The sequence below is a fragment of the Mauremys reevesii genome, linkage group 2 (genome assembly GCF_016161935.1).
Source record: "Mauremys reevesii isolate NIE-2019 linkage group 2, ASM1616193v1, whole genome shotgun sequence".
In the NCBI taxonomy this organism is placed as follows: Eukaryota; Metazoa; Chordata; order Testudines; family Geoemydidae; genus Mauremys; species Mauremys reevesii.
In genome coordinates, this window is record NC_052624.1 from 110,205,722 (window position 1) to 110,227,643 (window position 21,922).

Below are 21,922 nucleotides of genomic sequence, written 5' to 3' on the forward strand. Positions count from 1 at the left end.
CATGGTTACCAGTCCTTTTGCACTGCCCCATGTGCCAAAAAGCTCATGATGACGAGGACGGGTATCAGTCCTATTGCACCATCAGCCACCCATGGCGGGGGGAGGAGTGAGGATGTTGGTGTTGACGGCTGCAGCATCGCGTCTATCTGTAGCATTCAGTAAAGATAGGGTGACATGTTAAATAGTCACGAGAGGATTTTTTCCCTTTTACTTCTGCGGTGGGTGGGGGGGTGTACATTGCCGAGCTATGCCCTGAACCACCATGGACACTGTTTGTTTGACCCTAGAGGCACTTGGAGCTCAGCCAAGAATGCAAATGCTTTTCGGAGACTGCAGGAACTGTGGGATAGATTGAGTCCTCCAGTCCATGACCGTCCATTTGATTCTTTGGCTTTCCGTTACGTTTGTCACGCAGCAGTGCGCTGAGCCCCTGCTATGGCATCTGTCTGGAGAATTTTTAAAAATGATTCTGAATTTTGTCTTCTATAACGGAGCGCTGATAGAACAGATTTGCCTGCCCTTACTGCGATCACATCCACATGGTCCGTGCTGGATCTCTTTTTTTATTTTGATTTTTAACTGCATCGCCACACGTGTTGATCTGAGCTCCACGCTGGGCAAACAGGAAATATTCAAAAGTTCGCGGGGCTTTTCCTGTCTACCTGGCCACTGCATCCGAGTTCAGATTGCTGTCCAGAGCGGTCAGTGGTGCACTGTGGGATACCGCCCGGAGGCCAATACCGTCGATCAGCGGCCACACTAACCCTAATCCGATATGGTAATACCGATATTAGCGCTACTCCTCTCGTTAGGGAGGAGTACAGAAACCGGTTTAAAGAGCCCTTTATACCGATATAAAGGGCATCTCAGTGTGGACGGGTGTGGCGTTAAATCGGTTTTACGCTCCTAAAACCGGTTTAAACGCCTAGTGTAGACCAGGCCTGAGGGAACAACGGACCCTTCCTCCCTAACAGTGGCAACAGTAAGTGTAGGCCAGTAAGACACAAAGGCAAAAAAGGAGATGCAGGACAGTAGAAAAAGTAAGACAAAAAAATGTAGTAAACGCTTATCTTTTCAGCTGGGGATTTGACTTTTAGCTCTTGAACCAAATCATCACCACCACCACCATCACCAGAGTAGTAGCTATATCCCATAGCAAGAAATGCCTTCTAAAAAGTGTATTTCTCAAAAAACTGCTATATTTTAAATGTTTTTTTTGGGGCGGGGAGAGGGGGATAAGTAAAGGGAAAAGAAAATCTATCCTCTCGCACTATGAGACAAACCTGAAACTAAATCCCTCCTCTATTGCAGCAAAAACTCCTCCCCAGAACAACAAGATTTCCCTCATTCATGCAAACATAGTGGAAGCAACAAATACTGGCACAGATATGGGTTGTTTGGATATTGCCCACTAGGCATTATGCCTGGAGTGCTGCCTGTCCTGGGGTTATGAACCCATGGTTAATTGGAAACTCATCTCTATCAGTTATTTGCCTAATTTAAAAGATAATAGAATCATTCCTCACTCAGTGTCTACAAGCAAGGTTCATTATTGAGGAAAAACTTTTACACGGTAAGTAGGTTGAGTGCAAAATGTATATACTACAAATTTGCATTCTACTGAAGAGATCTTTGCTGCAGTATTACTACTATTGCATGAAATACTTGTGTTTTCAATTACACTTATCATATAAGAAAGAATCTTTCATCTGGAAAGTGCAAGGTCTCATTTTCATGTTATATCACATGACTCCAAGTAATTACCAGTAAATATGGAAAAAATATAAAGTTGTTTTTTGTTTTATTTTCTTGTAGAAATGATCTGCCCCAAAGAAAAAGATTTGTTAAGTTCAGTGTTGATAAATTACTCTTTGCTTACAGACGTGAAAAATGTTTACTTACAAAAACAAACAGACAAACTTTAGGAAATTAAGATTTTATCCTATTTGATATCACAGTAGAAATGGTCCAAGATAAAATTACAACATTTACAAACTAATGATGGTTGATGAAAAATATTGATGGACAACTTCAAAATGAGAAATGCCCTGCGATGTGAGACAACCAAAAAATTCTAGTCTAGCCAAATTAATTTTAAATTACTTACTAAATGCCAGACAAGCTGCCAGCCTGCACTTAGTGAAATTAGTACAATTAGCATCACATCAGACTTGAGGCTGCAAATGAGAAGTGGCTTCCTCACTTAGCGCATGTCTACACGTACAGCGCTACAGTGGCAAAGCAAAATAAATGGGTATTTTCCAACCAAGTCTGATAAGTTGTTAATTCCTCCTGAGTCCACGTTTAATACAAATAAGCAACTTGGGAACATGTATGTAGCTAATTATGTATGATCACAAAGACATTTTCTTTTCACACAGCCACATTTGAAATCCAGTTTGTCCCTTGATAAGTTACACTAGAACATTTTTTAAAAGGTAACATTATTGTATTGTTTAGTTCCATGGATTTTTTCAGTCTTCCAAGAAATATAATTTAATTGAATGGTGAGATCCCCTAATATATGTCCTAATACCTTTTTGAATTCTTGGCCTGCATACAATATTTATCTAACTGCAAGCTCTTCAGTGCAGGGACTTTAGCACTCTAGTGTTCTTTTTTATTTTTTGTAGACCACTACCATGAACAAGCGTATATAAATAACAGATATACTTTCCACAATAGTATTTTTATATATAAAAACAACGTTTGTTAGTGTATTCTAAATATTCCAACAATATTTTTAATCAGTAATATTTTCTCCTTAAACCAGATCTTAAAATAAGTCATTTTTCTCTCTGAATATCTGTGGTTCAAAATGAATGAGGGAGCATGTTTACGTTCATTAGTCATATATTATTATGCATATAGTATTTACTGTTTTATAGATTGAGTAGATGTATATGGCACTTTTCTTGGTACAGACATATTAAGATGGCAGACAAATTATTAAGCAAGTTTACTAAGGAATGCCACTAAAAGCTTTGGTGGCATGATAAGAACAACAATGGACACAGACTGAACATCCAGGAAGACCAGCTAGAGATCAGTCCAGGTGGTGTTTGATTTGCAAAGAGGCTACATCTCTTTGGGGTTTGCCATGATGATGATGATATGGCACTTTAACAAAAAAATAAATATACAGAAATAACCTCCTCACAATAAAGCTAATGGCCCAGGGGCACATTTAAACTGATGCTATTTGTGATAATACATAGAACAAAACAAGTCAAACACACAACAGAGGATGGCCACGTTAAATACTTCATTATTTCCACCCTCTACCTTTTCATGTTTTTAATACAAGAGAAGGAAGGAACTTTGCAAGGTTTGCATGAGAAAACAAATATTTTGCAGAAAACTCTGTTTCTTAAGGGAGTGACAACCACTAACACAAACAAGGCAATGCAATACAAGTGCACATAATTTGTCAAACTGCAGGCCTCAGTTTTAGTGGACCAGGCTAGTAATGTCATGCATTATGTTTACTTTTTATCTCAGGGTGGGATCCACTGGTTGGACTGTGTGCATTTTTGTCCCAGGGTCTAAATGTGTGATTCACATGGTTCTTTTAGTAATCACCAATGAAGTAATCAATCAATGAAGAGTGTGTGATTTAAAATAAAAGTGATAAAGCCCAGGAATTATTTATTTGATTGGTTGGGCACGTAGAGCTGATGTTTCATCAACATGTGCTCAATCCATATTAATACACGGAACCAGCTGTTGTCTGTGGAATCAGCATCTGCTGGAATAATGGAGACTGAACATTTTAATCAAAATGGTAGTACCAAAGACCTGCATCACAGAACTGGAGCCCACTGTGGATCTGCTGGGGTTTAGGATTCCTGCTTCCCACTTCCCATCCCACAGCCATGAAAATCCACATCAGGGCTTTGTGTGAAAATGAAGGGATTCTTTTGCCTTTGGGAAAGGCCTGCGGAGGAAATAGATATTATATTTCCTGTGGTTCTGACAGGAACCACAGGAAATGGCAAGAACCTTTTAGGGGTCTCATCTGCCCGCTCTTCTAAGAAAATATTAATAAGTCTAAGGTAGAGACAGTAGAACTGGCCACCCTCTGGTGCTCCTGACAGTCCCCCAGGAGCAGACCTAGTCAATTCCCTAAGCCAAGAGTAACCTAAATGCCACCACTTGTAGGATGTAAATGGAAAAATTCAGGGTGGGGGGGAGGAATCAGTTGAGTCACTGGGGGAGATGGGCAGGAGACAGCCACTCAAGACAGAAGCCACCATTAACCAGAGTAGGTCAAAATGCCATGGCCATGTTGTGAAGCAAGAAAGGGAAACAGGATCTGTTAGCACTGCGGAGGGGGAAGAACATGGAGGGAAAAAAGCCTCAGAAAATAAAATTACAGGGAGCAAACTGGAGCCTCCATACGATGACCACTGCAAAGGGTTGCTCGCAGAAGCACAGCTTCAGGGCGGGGCGGGGGAAGGAAGGAAGACAGAAACGCAATTCCTAAAGAAATCCCCAGTCTCCTCCATCCATTTTTAGTTCGGAAGTCTTTTTTACTCTGCTGGACCAAAGCCTTCACTTTTACCCTCAGTCTCACATATGCATCACCCACCCATTGCTTCCATGTTTATCCCATACTTCTTTCATTCAAGAGCTGCCTGCCAGCTACTTCCTCTTTAACTTCAGTTAAAGCCAGTGTTTCCCCAAGTTGTAAAACCCCACCCAGACCCCACTGCCTTCATCAACTGCTTCCTCAGCTCTGTCCTTCCCTTTCCTGCTCCTCCTGCTGGCATGGGAGAAGATAGCTCCCATTAACTTTGGCTTTTGCCCTTTTCACTGAACAGAAATCGCCATTCTTTTTCCCTGCCCACGCAACTTCTCCACCGTTCTGCACCTATAACACTGTAAAATAACCACCTATTCTCTTGCCTAGGCTTCAGAGATACCATGTTCTCATGGCACTCTTCTCTCTGACTGCTCCCTCAGTGTATCCTTTTTTAGAGGATCCTCCTCTTCCTCCCCCCCCGACCTCCGACACTTTCCGCTCTCTCACTGTGTATGGGGACTCCTCTTTGGTCTTCTCCCTCTACAGCCTACCTGGAGTGACCTCATACATTCTCTGGCCTTCTATCGCCATCTCTGTATTGATGAATCCCATATTTCTCTCTCCAATCCCAATTTTTTCTCCACTTATCTCAGACTCTCATTTCTTCCTGGATTGCCTGCTGCCAACTCAAACAGAAAATGATTAAAATTGAACTCTCCATACTTTCTTGAAAACCTTCTATATTTCTCAGCCATTTCTAGCATCCTCCCTTCCCTATCCCACCACCTCATCCCCTCCCCCACCCCCGGCTTCCAATTATAGTGCTATTTTTTGATGCCTCTGTCGCCACTCCTAACCCTCTCCCCAACTTTCCACCCACACAGACACTGCTATTTCTTTCTATAAAACATTTCTGAAAAATCTGCCCCTCTCCATCCACAACGCAAAACTTTTTAAGTTCTTCAACTGAACCGGGAGCCTAAAATGCAGCACCAAAAACTTTAGGTTCAAAGCTGTTTTTTTCACAGCAGCAGCTGGGCTTGGAGAGGGAAGGAAAGAGTGACATCCTTTTTCCAAGTCCTACTTTTAGCACCCCATCCCTTCGAAATATACCTATAGCTGCCTTCTTCCCAATACTACCCTCCTCAATCTCGTCCTCAGAAAGAAACAGATGTTTCCTTCCCAGGAACCCTAAAGACTTGCCTCTCTGCAACCAACCACCTCTCTCTCTACACTGTCCCTGTATTTCCAGGAATATCTTCCTTGCTCTCAAATTTCACCCTCCCTCCCCCATGCCCCTCAATGGCCATCACTTCCTCACTTCTCTCTCTCTCTATGCCTGCTCCCCTCCTTTTAAAGGAGCAGCAGCTCAGAGGTGGCTTTGCTCTTCACTTCCCCTCCCCAGAGATGGGGGGAGCTACTGGGGAGACATTTTCAATTTAGAATCAAACACATTTTCTTCTTAACACAGACCCCATCAAAGGCCGCACTTCAGAGCATCAGGGCCAGAGGTTGCACACTAATGGCATATTCAGCAATCTGGTCTGAAGAGTGACTGTAGAAATGGCATGAGATGGTTCCATGTTTGTCTAAAAGAAATTATTTCCATATCAAATGTGCTCAATTTACAAGTAAAATTATGCGTTTTCTAATTGCCAGCCCTGCAAACTTCCTTCTCGTCACTCATAAGGATCCTGTGTCTTCAACAGAGTTGCACAAATGTTGCTGGTAACTTAAAGGTTGAGTTTGCAGGCTTGTTAATAAAACAATATGTTTCTGTCAAAGTGAGCAAATGTTACATAGAATCAGACACAAAACAAACATGGAAACAATACCATTTTACACAGTTACTTTTCAGGGCAGAACTGCATTTTTACCTATTGTTTACAAAGCGCACATACAACTCTCCATTTCCCCCCTCCCTCCGAATATCTACACCCTCCATCATAGAACCAAAGACAACATGCACTTACCTTCATCTTTCAAGCACATTATTCTAATTATTCCCCTTCCTCCCACATCACTTGGTAAGTTCTCTAGTTCAACTGTCAACTCCTTGCAGCAGAGTCCCTCTCATCATCTCAAGCTGTAAAGCACCTAGCAAACAGCAAGACTTACACAACTAACCAAAAAAGAATAATTAATCATTATGTAGTTATTGAAAGAGCTGATGTTATTAAAGATAAACCAACATAGAATATTGCTCACTATAACTGTTTTACTATACTGCTGCTGCAATATTTTTGAAGTATTGTATATTTTAATGGGCACTTTTACAATTGATGGTGTTCATATGCTCTGTTGCCAATAGCAGTACGAGTAATACAAAGTGCTACAGACGTAACCGAGGTTGTAGAAAAATACAATAAAGTAATTAAAGACTATTGTAATGAATATACTCGAGAGGGCAGAGTTACAGTAGCATGACTGATTTTAAACATTATCCAATTTGAATAGATAACTATGCAAGCCTAGTGTTCCATTAATATTTCTTGCATTTCATTTTTTTCAGGTTGTCAAAAAGCAACATCTATAATGAGAGAAACTGTAATTTTTGTGAATAAGTTTAAATGGGGTTTATTATTGATTCACATTTATTTATTAATTCTCCACTTGTTACTTTATAAGAAAGGTGTTACTTAATAATATAGTAATACTGTGATCCTAAAAATAGTAATACAAAATTCTTCAGCTCAGAGACAAACTTGAATCAAAGGGTCCTACTGTATATTAGGACCCTTATATACAGGGTCCTAATATACCCTGTATATAAGGGTCCTATACAGGGTATATTATAGGACCCTGTATAGGGTATTTTCTCAAATGAAGGGGTTTATTTTTACAAAAGTTCTGCTCAGGAAACAATGTAAAGGGTAGAGGAATGAAAAGTGTTATTTTGACTCCTCTTCTTCTCCAATGCTATTTACAAATTGTATCAAGTCCGCTGCTTGGCAAATAATAAACCAAAGAGAGGACAGCAATAGCAAAGAGTTTCTTAAAACACCAAAATGTTATTTTATATTTGCATTTGATGTAAACAATAGAGTTTACACTATTGTTACACAGTTACACTAGCACAGCTATGATGACATTATTCAGCCAAGAAAGGGATATGGTACCACAAAGATGAAGGACTAAAAGTAGTAAGGAATTGTTATCTCTATTCTAAATGTTTCTATAGTACAGAGGTTCTCAGACTGGGGGTTGGGACCCCTTAGGTGGTCGCAAGGTTATTACATGGGGGGGGGGGTCACAAGCTGTCAGCCTCCACCCCAAACCCTGCTTTGCCTCCAGCATTGATAATGGTGTTAAATATTTAAAAGTGTTTTTAATTTATAGGGGGGGTCTCACTCAGAGGCTTGCTATGTGAAAGGGGTCAGCAGTACAGAAGTTTGAGAACCACTGCTATAGTAGCTGAAACAGTCATTAAAACAGATGTACCAAAAAGGAAGGCACGGAAATAAAACAAAAGCTACCCACTTGAAAACATTTCATTGATTTAAAGTATTATATTTGTCTTTTCCATTTATTTGATCACTAAATATAATATTTTATAACACACCACACACCTTCTCTGTAATTATATTCTTGGCATCCAAGAGATTTCTTTATTACAGCAAGGTGATTGTTAGTGAAGGAATGTTTATGACGGACTACCCTCAACTGACAGCTAGAGCTTTACAGCACAGAAGTAGCCATCTCACAAAAAGCCTGATGATGAAAATGCACCAAATTAAAAACATAGGTCTGATTTTCAGAAGTTCAGAGCATCCACAACTTTGACTAAAATTAACATAAGCTATGGGTACTCAGCTTTAAAAGCCAGGCCTTAAAAGTCTTCATTTCCACTTGTGGATCAGACTACCAGAGCAACACCAACATATTTTGTTTTTCTATTCTCTTTTATATACGGACATTATATCCTTATGTCCGTATATAAAAGGTATGGCATCATCTGCAGCTGCTTTTCTTTTGTTAAGTCATGAGAATTCTGAAGCAAGCCTCTTAGAGGAAGAAATTATTATTTTGATAGCAGTGAGCAAATAGCCTTCTACCCCACCAACAGCTGAGTTGCAACGCAAAGACCAAACAAATAATAGCCTCCTGTATCAATATGACAATACAAAAAATGGTAAATATGCTCTTGAAGCTTAATAATATACAGCAAGAGCAGGAAAAGGCTGTTCTGATACAGGTCCCTCCTTCCCTTCTCCCACATCAATTCATATAAAACATTCTAGATTTCAGATGTGCACATATGATATCTGGTCAACAGGAACTAATGACACTATTTTACACTCTCCATCCCATGGGCAATCACCCCACAGCAACAGATCTGGTAAAAACTGCCACTCACTTCTTCACAACATATCTAAGCGTAACAGCATCTCTAAGATTCAATATGGGGCCCTGAGGAGTTGTGGCTTTAAGAAGCTAGCTAGTGCATTATTCTGTTTAGAAAGAATGCTTTCAAGGTACACATTTTGTCTCAAAGATTTAAAAGCAAAGGGAAAGCATGTATCAGTAAGTAATCCTCAAAATGTTACATAAAAAGTTTAATAAAGGAATTGGCTGAAATGCTCAAAACAATATATTTTACTTTGTTTAGCTGAAGGTAGTGCAAATTCCAGGAGAAAGCAAAGAGAGCAGTAATGAGGAAAGCTTGAGCAGATTAAAGAGAGTGGAAGAGGCTATATACATGAAAGAGTGGGAAAGAGAGATATAGGCCAAGTTATGAAATAATTTGAAAGTAGCAGCACCTTAGGTTGTTCACAGAAGAAAATGAGAACAGAGGGCAGATGTTCAAGACAGAAATTGATAAGAAGAGATAGATATGATCAGGTACACAAGAAAGTATGATGGCTTTGGTGACAATATTTTTCACAGATTGAAAGAAAAAAAGTGAGGAAAGAACAAGTGGAGACTATATAGGTGGTGGTTATAGAAAGTGAAAAGTTAGCAGGACTTGAACAAGAGAGTATGCAATAAGATTCTCAATTTTATGCCAAAAGCTTAATGTTTACCTCAGAACATTACTGAAGTCAACCTTACCAAACACCTACAGTTGTCTAATTTAGACAGCTGGGCAGCACAATACAAAACTTAAAGCATCACTGAAACTAGTCTGGCAAGGTGTATGTTTAAGGGAATCTAACTTGTACTAAGGGAGGAATTTTAGGAGTCAAAGGTTAACGTGGCAGGCTAATAAAATTACACTTTTATATTTTCCCCTACAATATATATTTCCTGCCATCAGACAAACAAGGAAACCAATCAGTCTTTGTAAAAGTTATAAATGTAACCCCCCCAAAAACCCTTTAATCCACTATGCCATTTCAGGCCCCAGACCTGTAGACACTTGTATAAAGTTAAGCACATGCACATGTGAGCAGTGTATTTGCAGGACTGGGGCACAGTATGTGTAAGACTGAGAAAACTGCAGTGCAGTACCTGTTACCAATATGCATGGACTGGAGCAATGCCTCTCAAAACTTTTTTAAATCATCAATTTGGGTGTTCGATGAAAAAGAGAAATAAAATGTGGAAGAGGTAAAGATACCAGCTAAAATAATCTTCTGCTGAGTTAGGTAAGATGCTAACAGTCATTGTGAGCTCTCATAGAGTCCTCTTCCACAACCTGTTGAGCAAAAGGGAGCGTTGTCAACAGTCCCATACTCCATCTGAGGACAAAACACACAATAGCCATGACATACTTTGTTTGGAAGCAATGGGTTAGTTATGTTTACTTGGGTTGAGCATTACAATATTAGCCTGTGTGCTTTTCACTCTTTATTGGACCACACAAATATTTAAATTGAGACAATAAGATTTCCTTTTATTTTCAAGAGCAGAGAAGTAGCGAGAGTGCCATTATTTCATTTTACTCAGAAGACACAGAAGAATTACTGATTAGATGCAATTGATCTGGTTTCATGTCCAGCCGTGTTTTAACGCTATATGTTGTCTGAATAAACATGATCTTTAACAATAAGCTGGCAATCTATGATATGTTAGTTCAAATAGAGTATAGCATTGAACTAAATATTTATTGATCTTATTACATAAACTTCTGTAAGTATATCCTTAATATATTGATTTTACCTGATTTCTTATTAAAATTCTTCCTTAGAAAACATTTTTGCTCAGAAGTAAAATTAGCACTATAATAAATTGTGATTCAGACCCAGAACATTATTCGCTCTTTCCTCTAAGGCCTGGTCTACACTAGGGTGGGGGGTCAAACTAAGGTACGTGACTTCAGCTACCTTAGTTCGAACTTCTTACCTGTCCAGACGCCGCGGGATCGAAGTCCGCGGCTCCCCCGTCGACCCCGCCACCGCCGTTCACGGTGGAGGAGTTCCGGAGGCAACGGGAGCGCGTTCGGAGTTCGAACTATCGCGTAGATTAGACGCAATAGTTCGAACTCCGAGAAGTCGAACGCTACGCGTCGACCCAGCAGGTAAGTATAGACCTACCCTAAGAGATACCAAGATTTCCACTATTTTGAAAAATGATTATAGTTTGAAAGGGAGAGAGGAATTACTAACATTGTCTTAAGCGAGGTAGATGCCCTGCAAACTTCCCCAGATATCTCTACCCACGCACCCCAAACTTAACCTGCAACACTGCTATTCCAACTCTTGGGTTTCTATTGAGCAGAGACCATCATGGTGCCAAATTCTGTTGGTTAAGTGTGCACACAGCATAAGTAGGTGCACACAGAATAAACAGTCAAAAGCTTACAATGAAAATAAATATTCTGGAACCAGTTCTTTTTTCATACTGTTGAAATTACACGTCTTGTAATTAATTATACTGTTGAAGTTATATTAATATAGTTTCCTACCCTAGTTCATAGAGCACCAAATACACCTCTATCTCGATACAACACTGTCCTCGGGAGCCAAAAAAATCTTACCGCGTTATAGATGAAACCGTGTTATATTGAACTTGCTTTGATCTACCGGAGTGTGCAGCCCCCCTCCCCGCACTGCTTTATTGCGTTATATCCGAATTTTTGTTACCTCGGGTCATGTTATATTGAGGTAGCAGTGTACATTGGAAAAGGGATATTTCTTCTCATTTTGGTACTACAACTGACTTCTCAACAAAAGAATTGCAAACTCTGAACATCAACTGCACAAAGTGTGTGGGAGAAAGGAGAATACTCAGATCTCTGGAATATGTACTTCTTACATGTCTCCCAGAAATTTATGTGGAACTCTTAAATCTTTAGTCTTACATTTGCAAGCTATTAAATATTTTTAATATTACTGTAATTTAAAAATGACCCTTGAAGCCATACCATGTACAAATATAGTTATATTGAAATAAACCTCACTGATGGCATAAGAAGAAGCCAGGAACAAGCTTCAAAGTTTGTAATTTAAAAAAGAGACAGCCCAAAAACAACCAAAACAGAGGACTTGTAAAATGTATTATAATTTATAAGAAATGCAAATCTAATACCATAGTACTTAACTCCCAGAGCTGGGTGAGCTGTAGCAGCTCAAACCAACCCAACTATGGGCTGTCAAGAATTCAGTTTTCAGCTGAACTCTGTTAAAGTCAAGGCAGCAGCAGATCCCAGCGGATCTCTCAGCAGTATGTTTCACAGAGGTGCAGAGAATGCGGCCCGCAGCCGGGTAAAGCTCTGAGAAGAGAGACATGTCTATACAAAAACCCGAGGACCCTTGTAGTTACCTACGCCGCTACTGCCCGTGTGTATTGACCGCAAAGAGAAGTCGTCCCCGCCGCCCCGCCCCCCGCAAGAGAGAGACCCGTGCGGGACAAGGAGAGAATTATGCCTCAGCCACAAGGTACAACGTTGGCACAGTCTGACACAGCAATCCTGCAACTTCAGTCGGAAATGTCAGCGTGCACCTGGGTGTGTGTGACATTACCAGGCCTAATTCGGAGCCGTTCCTGCACTTTAGACAGCCAGGCTTATCGCCTGCCAGCAACCGCAAAGAAGTTGGGGGGGGGGGGAGGTTACTCGCTCCCTCCCCGAATAGCGCTGCACGGCGAACACTAATTGTGACACCCCCCCCCATACACACTCCAAGGGGCCTGAACCAGCGGTGTGACCCCAGAGCCAAGCCCAGCTCTTTGCTTTTCCCTGCAGAGCTACAGGTGCGGACTGTGGGCGCAGCGACCGCCTCTTGCTGAACCGGGGCGGGAGGAAACAGGAAAGGCAGAAATCCCAAGGGGGCAACTACAGCTCCCCACACATCCCCAGGCCCCTTGCACCGCGGATTGCCCCCCCCCCCCCATCATCACTTTCCGGGGGGGCACAAACGGCATTAAGATGAGCACGAAGCCATTACAATGTAGCAGCTCAGATGCGCGGGGGAGAGAGGGAGGAGATGGCGGCTCCCCCTGCCGATGAAGCACGCCCCCACCGGGCATACACCCCCCCCCCCCGAGCGCCCTAGCCCAAGGATCGTGGCAGTCCCGGGGGTGAGAAGCAGGTGCAGCTCCCGAGGGGGGTGGGGAGGGAGCAGGTGGGTGTTTCCTCCATACGCACTGCCGGGGGAGGGGAAAGCAGATGCGGGTGGTTTGTACCGAGTGGAAGCGGGCCCCGGGGAAAGGAGAGGGGCAAACAGGGGCCGCCAGTGTAGTCCCCTGGAGGGCAGGGGCGTGTCAAGGGGCTGCGCGCTATTGGGGAGGGGGACGTGTGTGTTACTCACGGGGGCACCAGCATGGCATGGCGGGGCTACGGCGCGGTACTCACCGGCAGCTCCACGTTGACGTCGGTCCCGTCCAGCAGGAGCACCCGGCACTGCAGCGCCGCTTTGCTGTCTCCGGCCGCCGGGATGTGGACGGCGGCTCCGGCGCTGTGCCCGGCTCCTCCGGGGTGCGGGGAAGAGGGGAACCCCTCCGCGGCGGCGGCTCCTCGCAGCCCCCCGTCCCGCTCGTCCCCCGCCCCAAAGGCGGCTCCTCGCCCGGCTCCACGTCCAGCTCCTCGCCCGTAGCGCTGCATCGACCGCCGGCCAAAGGTCCTGCGCAGGAACCGCAGCATCCTGGGGGCGCCCTTCCCGGCCGCTCACACCCCGGAGCCCGCAGCTCCGCGCCCAGCCCCGGGGAGCCTCCCAGAGCAACCCAGCAGCGCCGCCCGCCGGGAGCCAGGCACCGGGGCCAGCCCTCCGCGGCTCCCAGCTCCGCCCTCTGCAGCGCCGCCCGGCAGAGAGAAGGGGGCGGGGGAGATGCAGCCCCTCCTGCAGCGGGAGCCGCGCCGCGGGGCGGCCAGGGGGAGCTGCTGCTGCTGAGGCGGAGCGCGGTGCAACCTGTAGTGGCGGCGGCTGTGGCTGCTCCTGGGGGAAAGGTCCCGCGGCGGCCGCCCGTGCACTGGCGCTGCTTGCCCCGGCTCCCGCCCGGCTGCCCGCCGAGTCTGCGCCGCCACTGCGCCCTGAGGTGCCGGCCGGGGCGCTCGCCCCGCGGGCTGCCGGGCTCCCACCTGCTCCCCGCTCCGGCAGGACGCGCGCACACGCTCAGCGCGGGGAGGGCGCCTGCGCCGGGACTGCCCCCGCTCCACCTCCGGCCAAGGAGGGACAGGAGGGCAGCGGCCGGGCTGGGCGGGCCGGGGAGGCGGAGGAAGGTTCAAGCGCAGCTTTTCACCTGCGAGCTCGGAAATTCCCTCCTTGCCTGCGCTGTGCACGGGGGAGGCAGCTGCCTGCTGCCCTCCGCTGACCCTCGCTGCCATGGGGAGGCGTCTGGGGCGGGACGAGACGTGTGTGCTCCCAAACTGACACGGCAAAGTTGCGGGGTGGGGGGACGAGGAAATTATTAGAGTTTGGTCGTTGTGTGTGATTTAGGCCGCGATCCAGCCTTGCTCCTCCCCGCTGTTATTTTATTACCCCCTTCCCCCCACCTCCCAGTCTCGGGCTGTCCCTTGTCTCTCGCCTCCTCCCCTTACCCCTGCACTCTGCCAGTGGGGCTCCCAACACCGCAGGACCGAGGGCGAGCACTGCTTCTAGATGCTAAAATGCCGGGGCAGCGGCAGCAAGTGAAGCTAGAGAACATGTCACTGCACCTGCCCTCCGCCCCAATACCTGTAATAAACACTGCTCCCTGCTATGCCCAGAGGCTTCAGATCAAAGGGACAGCTGCGCCAGCGCCTGGTAGGGCAGTTTGCTACCTTAATTTCCATATTGTAATCATGTTACAGCAGAAAAACGTTCCAGGTTCCCCCTACCATGGATTCAGAACCCCCTTTCATCCAGCCATAAAGTTGGTCAGCTTCCCCCCCATCACTATCACACACATCAAACACTCGTGTGCAGCCCTCAAGTTGAGAGCCTATGGCTTAGATAGCTGCAGGACACTCCTAGCTGATCTGGGACAGTAATAAACCTAGGGGGGGAGGGGGAGGGAATAATATCTAGACACATAAGGAAACGTTAAAGACCACAGGGAAGAGATAAAAAGGGAAGTGAACTGAGAAAAGGAGTGAATAAAAATGAGGGCAGTGGGAAATAATAACATACACACTGTATTTTTGAAAGCAGTCCAGGCCATTTGAGAAGGACCTGATGCATGTTCACAGAAATGGGATGGATCAAGGACATGCATGGTGCATCTTGTATCCAGGGTAGTGCTAGAGAGGGGACACTTGGGAACACCTTGTTAAAAATTCACTAAATAATTGAAGGGAGGATAAGAGAAATGTCTCTGTCTCTGATTAAATGTACCCATCCCCTACACACTATTAAGTCACTCCTGCAAAAATCACATTCTTAGGACACATACAAATACTGCCTTCAGAATCATCACTGTGTATTTTAAAAAATAATAATTCCCAAGTGGGGGGGGGGGCATTCTCCTGAATTTCCCATCTATTCCTTTACTTTTCAGGCTAAACAGCAGTCCTCCTTCCTTGGTTATGGCTACAAATCAAATAGATAGTTTTGAATAATCCTTCACCCATTCTCTCTGCAAACACAGCAGCCTGATGGCACAGCATTTAGTATGGCCAGAGGAGGGGACATTTGTAGAAGCCTTATGTTTAAAATATTGGCAATACATCACTTCTTATGAAAGCAACAAAGGGCACAATTCCATTCATCCACCTTTCATCATTAGAACAAATGAATGTAAAGCATTTTCTTGCACTAAAGCGCTTGGACATCACTGCTAAATTATCTGGTAGCAGCAGCTCTGCATCTCCTCCCATTGTTCCACACTACACAAGGGGCTCAGATCTGAAGTGCTCACTCTGGTAAAACTCACTGGATTAGCAAGATATTTGGGCTGATATTTTCCCCCACTCTATAGTTATTTAAAGCAGCATTGCTGGAAATGGGGAGGTGTATGTCTCTTTTCTTCATCCAGTACTACTAGAGATTATATTTGCACAGACTTCAGTTTGCATTTCTTTGTATTTCCCAAGTTTGCCATTATTAGGAATCTTCAAATCAAGTGTCATAGGTTAGGGTTCTTTCTTCTGTGAACATTACAAGGCAGATTCTCCAGTCCAGTAAGACCATTTTACACTACATAAGCAGCACAAAATACTCTTAAAGTGACAGAAATCTGGCAGTGGTGGCTCTCCTACTTCCTGAATGATCCTCATCCCTGGTGGAAAGGGAGAGACAGCATGTCAGGGATGGGGATGGGACATGGTGGAAGGGCGGGCAGCTCTGACTTGGTGAGCCACAAGCATCTTCCTGCAGCCCCTGAGAAAGAAGCCCTTTGCAGGGGGAAAGTATGAACATCTTTTTCAAACCCTAATCAATCAGAGGATTATATGAATTATACCTGCTTGACTTTCACTACCAGCATACAAAATATTGTCCAGTGGTTACACTGAAGAGAAACAGTACTTTTATAAAGGAACCACACACATGCTGTGATTCCATCAGCTCTCCTAAATGATGCAAGGTTGAACCTGATCAATATGTGGGTAAGAGTCCTTCAAAGGAAACCTGGGTGCTGCAGGAAGTGATGCTGGTGATTCAGTAATCAGCACTCTGAGAATCATAGAAATGTTACATTCTGCCTGCCCATATTCCTCTTTCAGTTTTGAGTTGACATCACCTCAAGTGATACCATGTGCTGTTAAACATTTGCTGCGCTCCATCCTCAAGGTGGCTGCAACTTATTTGTGGGTGAAGATATTCCTCTTAGAATCATAGAAATGTAGGTGCTAGAAAAGACCTTAAAATGCCATCAATTCCAGCCCCTGCTTTGAGGCAGGATTAAGAAAACCTAGACCATCCCTGTCAGATGTTTGTCCATCCTGTTCTTAAAAACCTCCAGTGGTGGAGATTCCACACCTACCTCACAGGAGCAATAAAAGGCTTAAACAATATTGAAAAACACTTTGAGATGCTCAGATTGACGCTGCTATAAAGGTGTACATTGCAGTATAATCTTAATCAAGATAGTCCCTTAGATGGGACGTCTTCCTACTGTAGGGTTCTTATACCTTACTCTGAAGCATCTGGTACCAGTCACTGCAAGAGACAGTATAATGGACTAGATGGAACATGTGTCTGATCCAGTATAGCAGTTCCTGTGTTCCTATGGACAGCCCCCAGGAAACCAAATTAGCATAACAAGATGAGTAGAAATAACTGCAGTTTAATTGGGCCAGTATTTGTAAAAAAGCCCCTTTGTGGCATTTGGCCAGTGCCAAGACGGTAAGTGCTGTGTAACCACTTGTGACGTACTAACCATTACCAAATAAACAACAATGAAATGTAGTAAAAATATTTCTATTTGTGTAATTCCATTCAGTATTTTGTTTCAATTTAAGTGTCTGGCTGTTTAAAAAAAAAAAGACACCACTTCTTAATGGAGACAGCTACTATTGGATGTCCTAATTAAGATAATTCTATTGTGGTATTATATGCACTGTCTAAAAATTAGAGACCTCTTTCTTTTCTTATTTTGTGTCACTGTCTATGCATTTTTGGATTTTGCTGCTCTGCCAGACTTTCACTCTGTAAAAAAGAAGAGTACTAAATTTAAATTGCACATAGCTAGATTTTCTTTTTGTGTAATTTGGTAAAAATGTCATGTGTCTTTACTGAGAGACTAAAATTTTGCTAGAATATGCTTCAGCTTTCAGTCCTCCTTAAAAGCAACTTGCACAAAAGGGCTCAAACAACAAGCACACATGGTATGGGCCCGTTGTCTGAGTTAATAAAACTAGAAAGAGAGACCTTGAGAAGATATGAAGATTATTTGGTCATTTAGGTTTGAGAGTTTGTTGATTGTGCTAACCCCATAGACAGCAATGAAACTAGTTTGGAAAAAAGTCATTGAAGGAGATGCTTTTTAGCATGACAGCCCTCGAGTTATGATCTTCCTGTGGTGCATCACAGTCACATGTTTGTTTACTTTCCCAAATACCATGTCAGTTATGTGAATATGCCTAATATTACCCTATTTCTGGATTGCTTTGTACACAGACACACACCAAGAGGAAAATGCAAAGGTGACTATAGTATCAGAGGGGTAGCCATGTTAATCTGTATCCACAAAAACAACGAGGAGTCCAATGGCACCTTAAAAACTAACAGATTTATTTGGGCATAAGCTTTCATGGGTAAAAAACCCACTTCTTCAGATGCATGGAGTGAAAATTACAGATGCAGGCATTATTATACTGACACATGAAGAGAAGGGAGTTACCTTACCAGTGTTGACAGGGCCAATTTGATCAGGGTGGATGTAGTCCACTCCCAATAATTGATGAGGAGGTGTCAATACCAGGAGAGGGAAAGTTGCTTTTGTAGTGAGCCAGCCACTCCCAGTGACTATTCAAGCACAAATTAAAGTTTTAAATTTGCAAAAAACACAGAAACACTAACTCAGGAACCAGTCCCTGTAACAAACCTTGTTGCCTACTCTGTCCCCATATCTACTCTAGCAACACTATCAGAGGACCCAACCACATCATCCACACCATCAAGGGCTCATTCACCTGCAGATCCACTAATGTGATATATGCCATCATGTGTCAGCAATGCCCCTCTGCCATGTACATTGGCCAAACCGGACAGTCTCTACGTAAAAGAATAAATGGACACAAATCGGACATCAGGAATGGTAACATAGAAAAGCCAGTAGGAGAACACTTCAATCTCCCTGGATATTCTATAACAGATTTAAAAGTATATACAAGTATATAGCCATACTTGAACAAAAAAACTTCAAAAACAGACTTCAAAGAGAATCTGCAGAACTAAAATTCATTTGCAAAGTTAACACCATTAATTTTGACTTGAATAGGGACCAGGAGTGGCTTCAAAAGCAACTTTCCCTCTCCTGGCATTGACACCTCCTCATCAATTATTGGGAGTGGAGAACGTCCACGCTGATTGAATTGGCCTTGTCAACACTTGTGAGGTAACTCCCTTTTTTCATGTGTCAGTATATAATGCCTGCGTCTGTAATTTTCACTCCAGGCATATGAAGAAATGGGTTTTTTACCCACAAAAGCTTATGCCCAAATAAATCTGTTAGTCTTTAAGGTGCCACTGGACTCTTCGTTTTTTCAAAGGTAACTATGTGTTAAAAGGCTTAGAGTAAGTTGCATTTATATGCCACCTTTCATCCAGAAAGATTCCCCAAAGCCGTTTAATTAGAAGAAGAAAAAACCCTGATAGGCAAACTAAACATAGAACCTCTTCACCCAACACTGAAACCCAACAGCTGTTTAACAGCAGAGTCCAATACAAAAGCTCTTTTAAAATTGAAATGAAGAGAGGCGACTTAGTGGGAGGGACACAAAGAGAGCACCAGCTAAAGGGGGCACCTGACCTCCTCACCTGACTCATCCTCGCCCCCCCACGTGACCCTCTCACATGACTCCTCCCTGCCCTGCCCCCAACCCAGGGGCCCCGCACTCTCCCTGTCCCCTCCCCATCCCACATTAACCTGGCAGGGGAAGCTCTGCTCCAGTCCCCCTGGCATGTGTGGAACCACTAATGCACTCTCCCAGGCAGCCTCTGACCACACTGCCTGCCTGGGACGCTGCCCGTGGTGTGGCACACAGCGGCTGCTCTCGCCCAGGCAGCCCCTGGACACGCAGCCTGGGCCGTCACAGGCAGGCAGCGTTGCTGGAGGCTGCCTGGGAGAGTGCAGCCACTGCGTGCCACACCGGGCAGCATGGCCAGAAGAGAAGAGGTTCTGGCCCTGCCTCTTCCCTTCCAGCTCTGGCCCTGCCCCTTCATCTCCCTGCCTGGGGTATTTTGAGGAGGGTCATGTGACCCTTTGTGCTCTCCCCCCCCCACGAGTCGCCATTGATTGAATTATGCAAATCATAATTTGGCAAGGACATGGGGGCTAATACTTCTATGCTTACAAAATGTACCACAGACTCTTTAATGACCTGACAGGTGGTCAGGACTTTGTTTCTGTATTATCAGAAGCCTCCTCCAACTGATTCAACACTGAGCTAAGGCTTGTCTACATGGGAAGTTATACTGGCATAAGGCGAGGTGTGAATTTAAACTGTTATACCAATGTAACTCAGGTGGACACTCTTATTCCAGGATAAGCTTCTAGTTTAGTTTATGCTGCTTTGGAAGTGCTTAAAGATAAGATGACAACAGGCACTTTTATTGCTGGATATGTGTATCCAAGCAGGGTTATACCAGTATAACTACTGTGGTTTAACTGTACCTACATAGCTGGTGAAACTTTCCCATGTAGGCAAGTCCCTAAAAGGAAAAATGTTCCCTGCTGACTACATGTTTTTTCATGCCTCCCGTCCATCTATTGAACAGGCGCAACACTAGTTAGTTTATGAGTACTACACCAGCTGAGGTTTTCATCAGTTTATTGTACTGATTTTTATATGAGTCAGTTCACAGAAATTATTTTCAAGCCTAGGAATCTCATCATTAGAGCTAAATAAAAGCATTCAATACCATCTAAAACTGCAATAATATCAGAAACTCATTAAAAAAAGATGACCTTTGACCAATGTGCTCTTTTAATTATAGCCTTCAAATGAGTTTAAAAGGTACTTTACTCAACATATGTACAAATGATCACTAAAGGCTAAAACACTGATGCCTCCTTGATCCATATCCAGCACAGATGATCTTTTCTAATGGCAGATATATGTCTTTTAATCATATCACCACAGCGAAATAAATTCAAGGCCCTTTGTGCTATGAGGCACATGAGACCTAAATAACACAGCAAATCCCCCTTTGATATACTGAATTCTGCAGCAACTCAGAAAGGATGTTGCAATGTTAACTGATTGTGAAAACAGTTGGGAACTTTCACTGTTTGTTGAAATAATCCTAGAAATACAGCCAAGGTGAAAATATAATTCATACGCATTACACTAAGGCTAAAAGAAAATATATTTGTCTCAGAGGAGGAAAATCTAAAAAATGTTTAGAAGCTCGACATAATCATCTTGTTTGACCTGCAGAACCCTTACTACCCCTGATGATGTGTGGGATGATTCTCTGGATGATTACATGGAAGCCTTGGCTAGGTTGCATCTCACCATGACCCCAGGATATAAAGTGAATACAGACATTAATTTTGAAAACTTTGTTCAGAAAATGGATGGTTTGTCTGGTGATCACAAGATTGAAATCCAAAGTGGCATTCATCAGATGGCAATTGATGACCTTACAGATCATAGATTGGAGAAAATTCACCTCAGCTTTTATCTGACAAACATATATGATCAATTCTATATTTGAAGCCCTTAGCAAAGTAGTATAGAAACTGATTCCGCAGCTCTCAATGCTAGAAAACCTATATAACCTCTTCATGTCAAATTTTGGGACTGAGAAAGCATTTTTATTTGATGTAGTCAGTAAAATGTATATTGCAACTGACAGTACTCCAGTGATATGCAAACTTATGAGCTAATGACTAATACACTGCAACTTCCATTGTTTTCGCAAGGGCACACATGAAGTATTTGAAATGAGAATGAAAGTAGTGAGTGTGATGCTAGCTGACCAGGTGCCATCTCTTGCCAAGGCTTTAGGCCACAGCCAAGCACTGACAAATTCATTGCTGGAAATCAGTTTGTTGCACTTGTGTGTTAGTATAAGTTCAATAACTATCTTAACCATAAAAATGTGTTTAGTGTTTATGAAATGTTTGTTAGTTGCTGCATGCATTAATCTCACTTACATCTTTATTACATGCTATAAGATAATATTGGAGGTTTTGCTTTATGACTGTAAAAATGTTGGCTCTGAAACTGTAAACTTAGTCAAGAGGACTCGTCTCCTAACCATCAAGAAGGTATCAAAAGTCAATGGGCCAGTGTGGGACATCACAATACTAGGACTTTGTTAATTTCCCCTTCATACCCATGAAGGGGCTACTTGCAAAAGGGCTCATCCTATTATCTTGAATTCTGGAAGCTAATCAACCTGGGTTAGCCCTAAAAGACATTCAGAGCTG

The 21,922-nt window shown here is 43.4% G+C and overlaps 1 protein-coding gene across 4 annotated transcripts in view; it reads right to left on the reverse strand.

Annotated features, from left to right (window-relative positions):
• LOC120399118 (band 4.1-like protein 4B) overlaps positions 1 to 14,107 on the reverse strand; it is a 279,147-nt gene extending 265,040 nt beyond the window's left edge. For 3 of the 4 annotated variants that reach the window (XM_039527041.1, XM_039527042.1, XM_039527040.1), the window contains exon 1: positions 13,260 to 14,107. In XM_039527041.1, the coding sequence (XP_039382975.1) occupies positions 13,260 to 13,547 (288 nt within the window). In that variant the 5' untranslated portion in view covers positions 13,548 to 14,107. The remainder of the gene's footprint in view (positions 1 to 13,259) is intronic. The other variant, XM_039527043.1, reaches the window with a different exon arrangement.
• Positions 14,108 to 21,922: the final 7,815 nt, after the last annotated feature.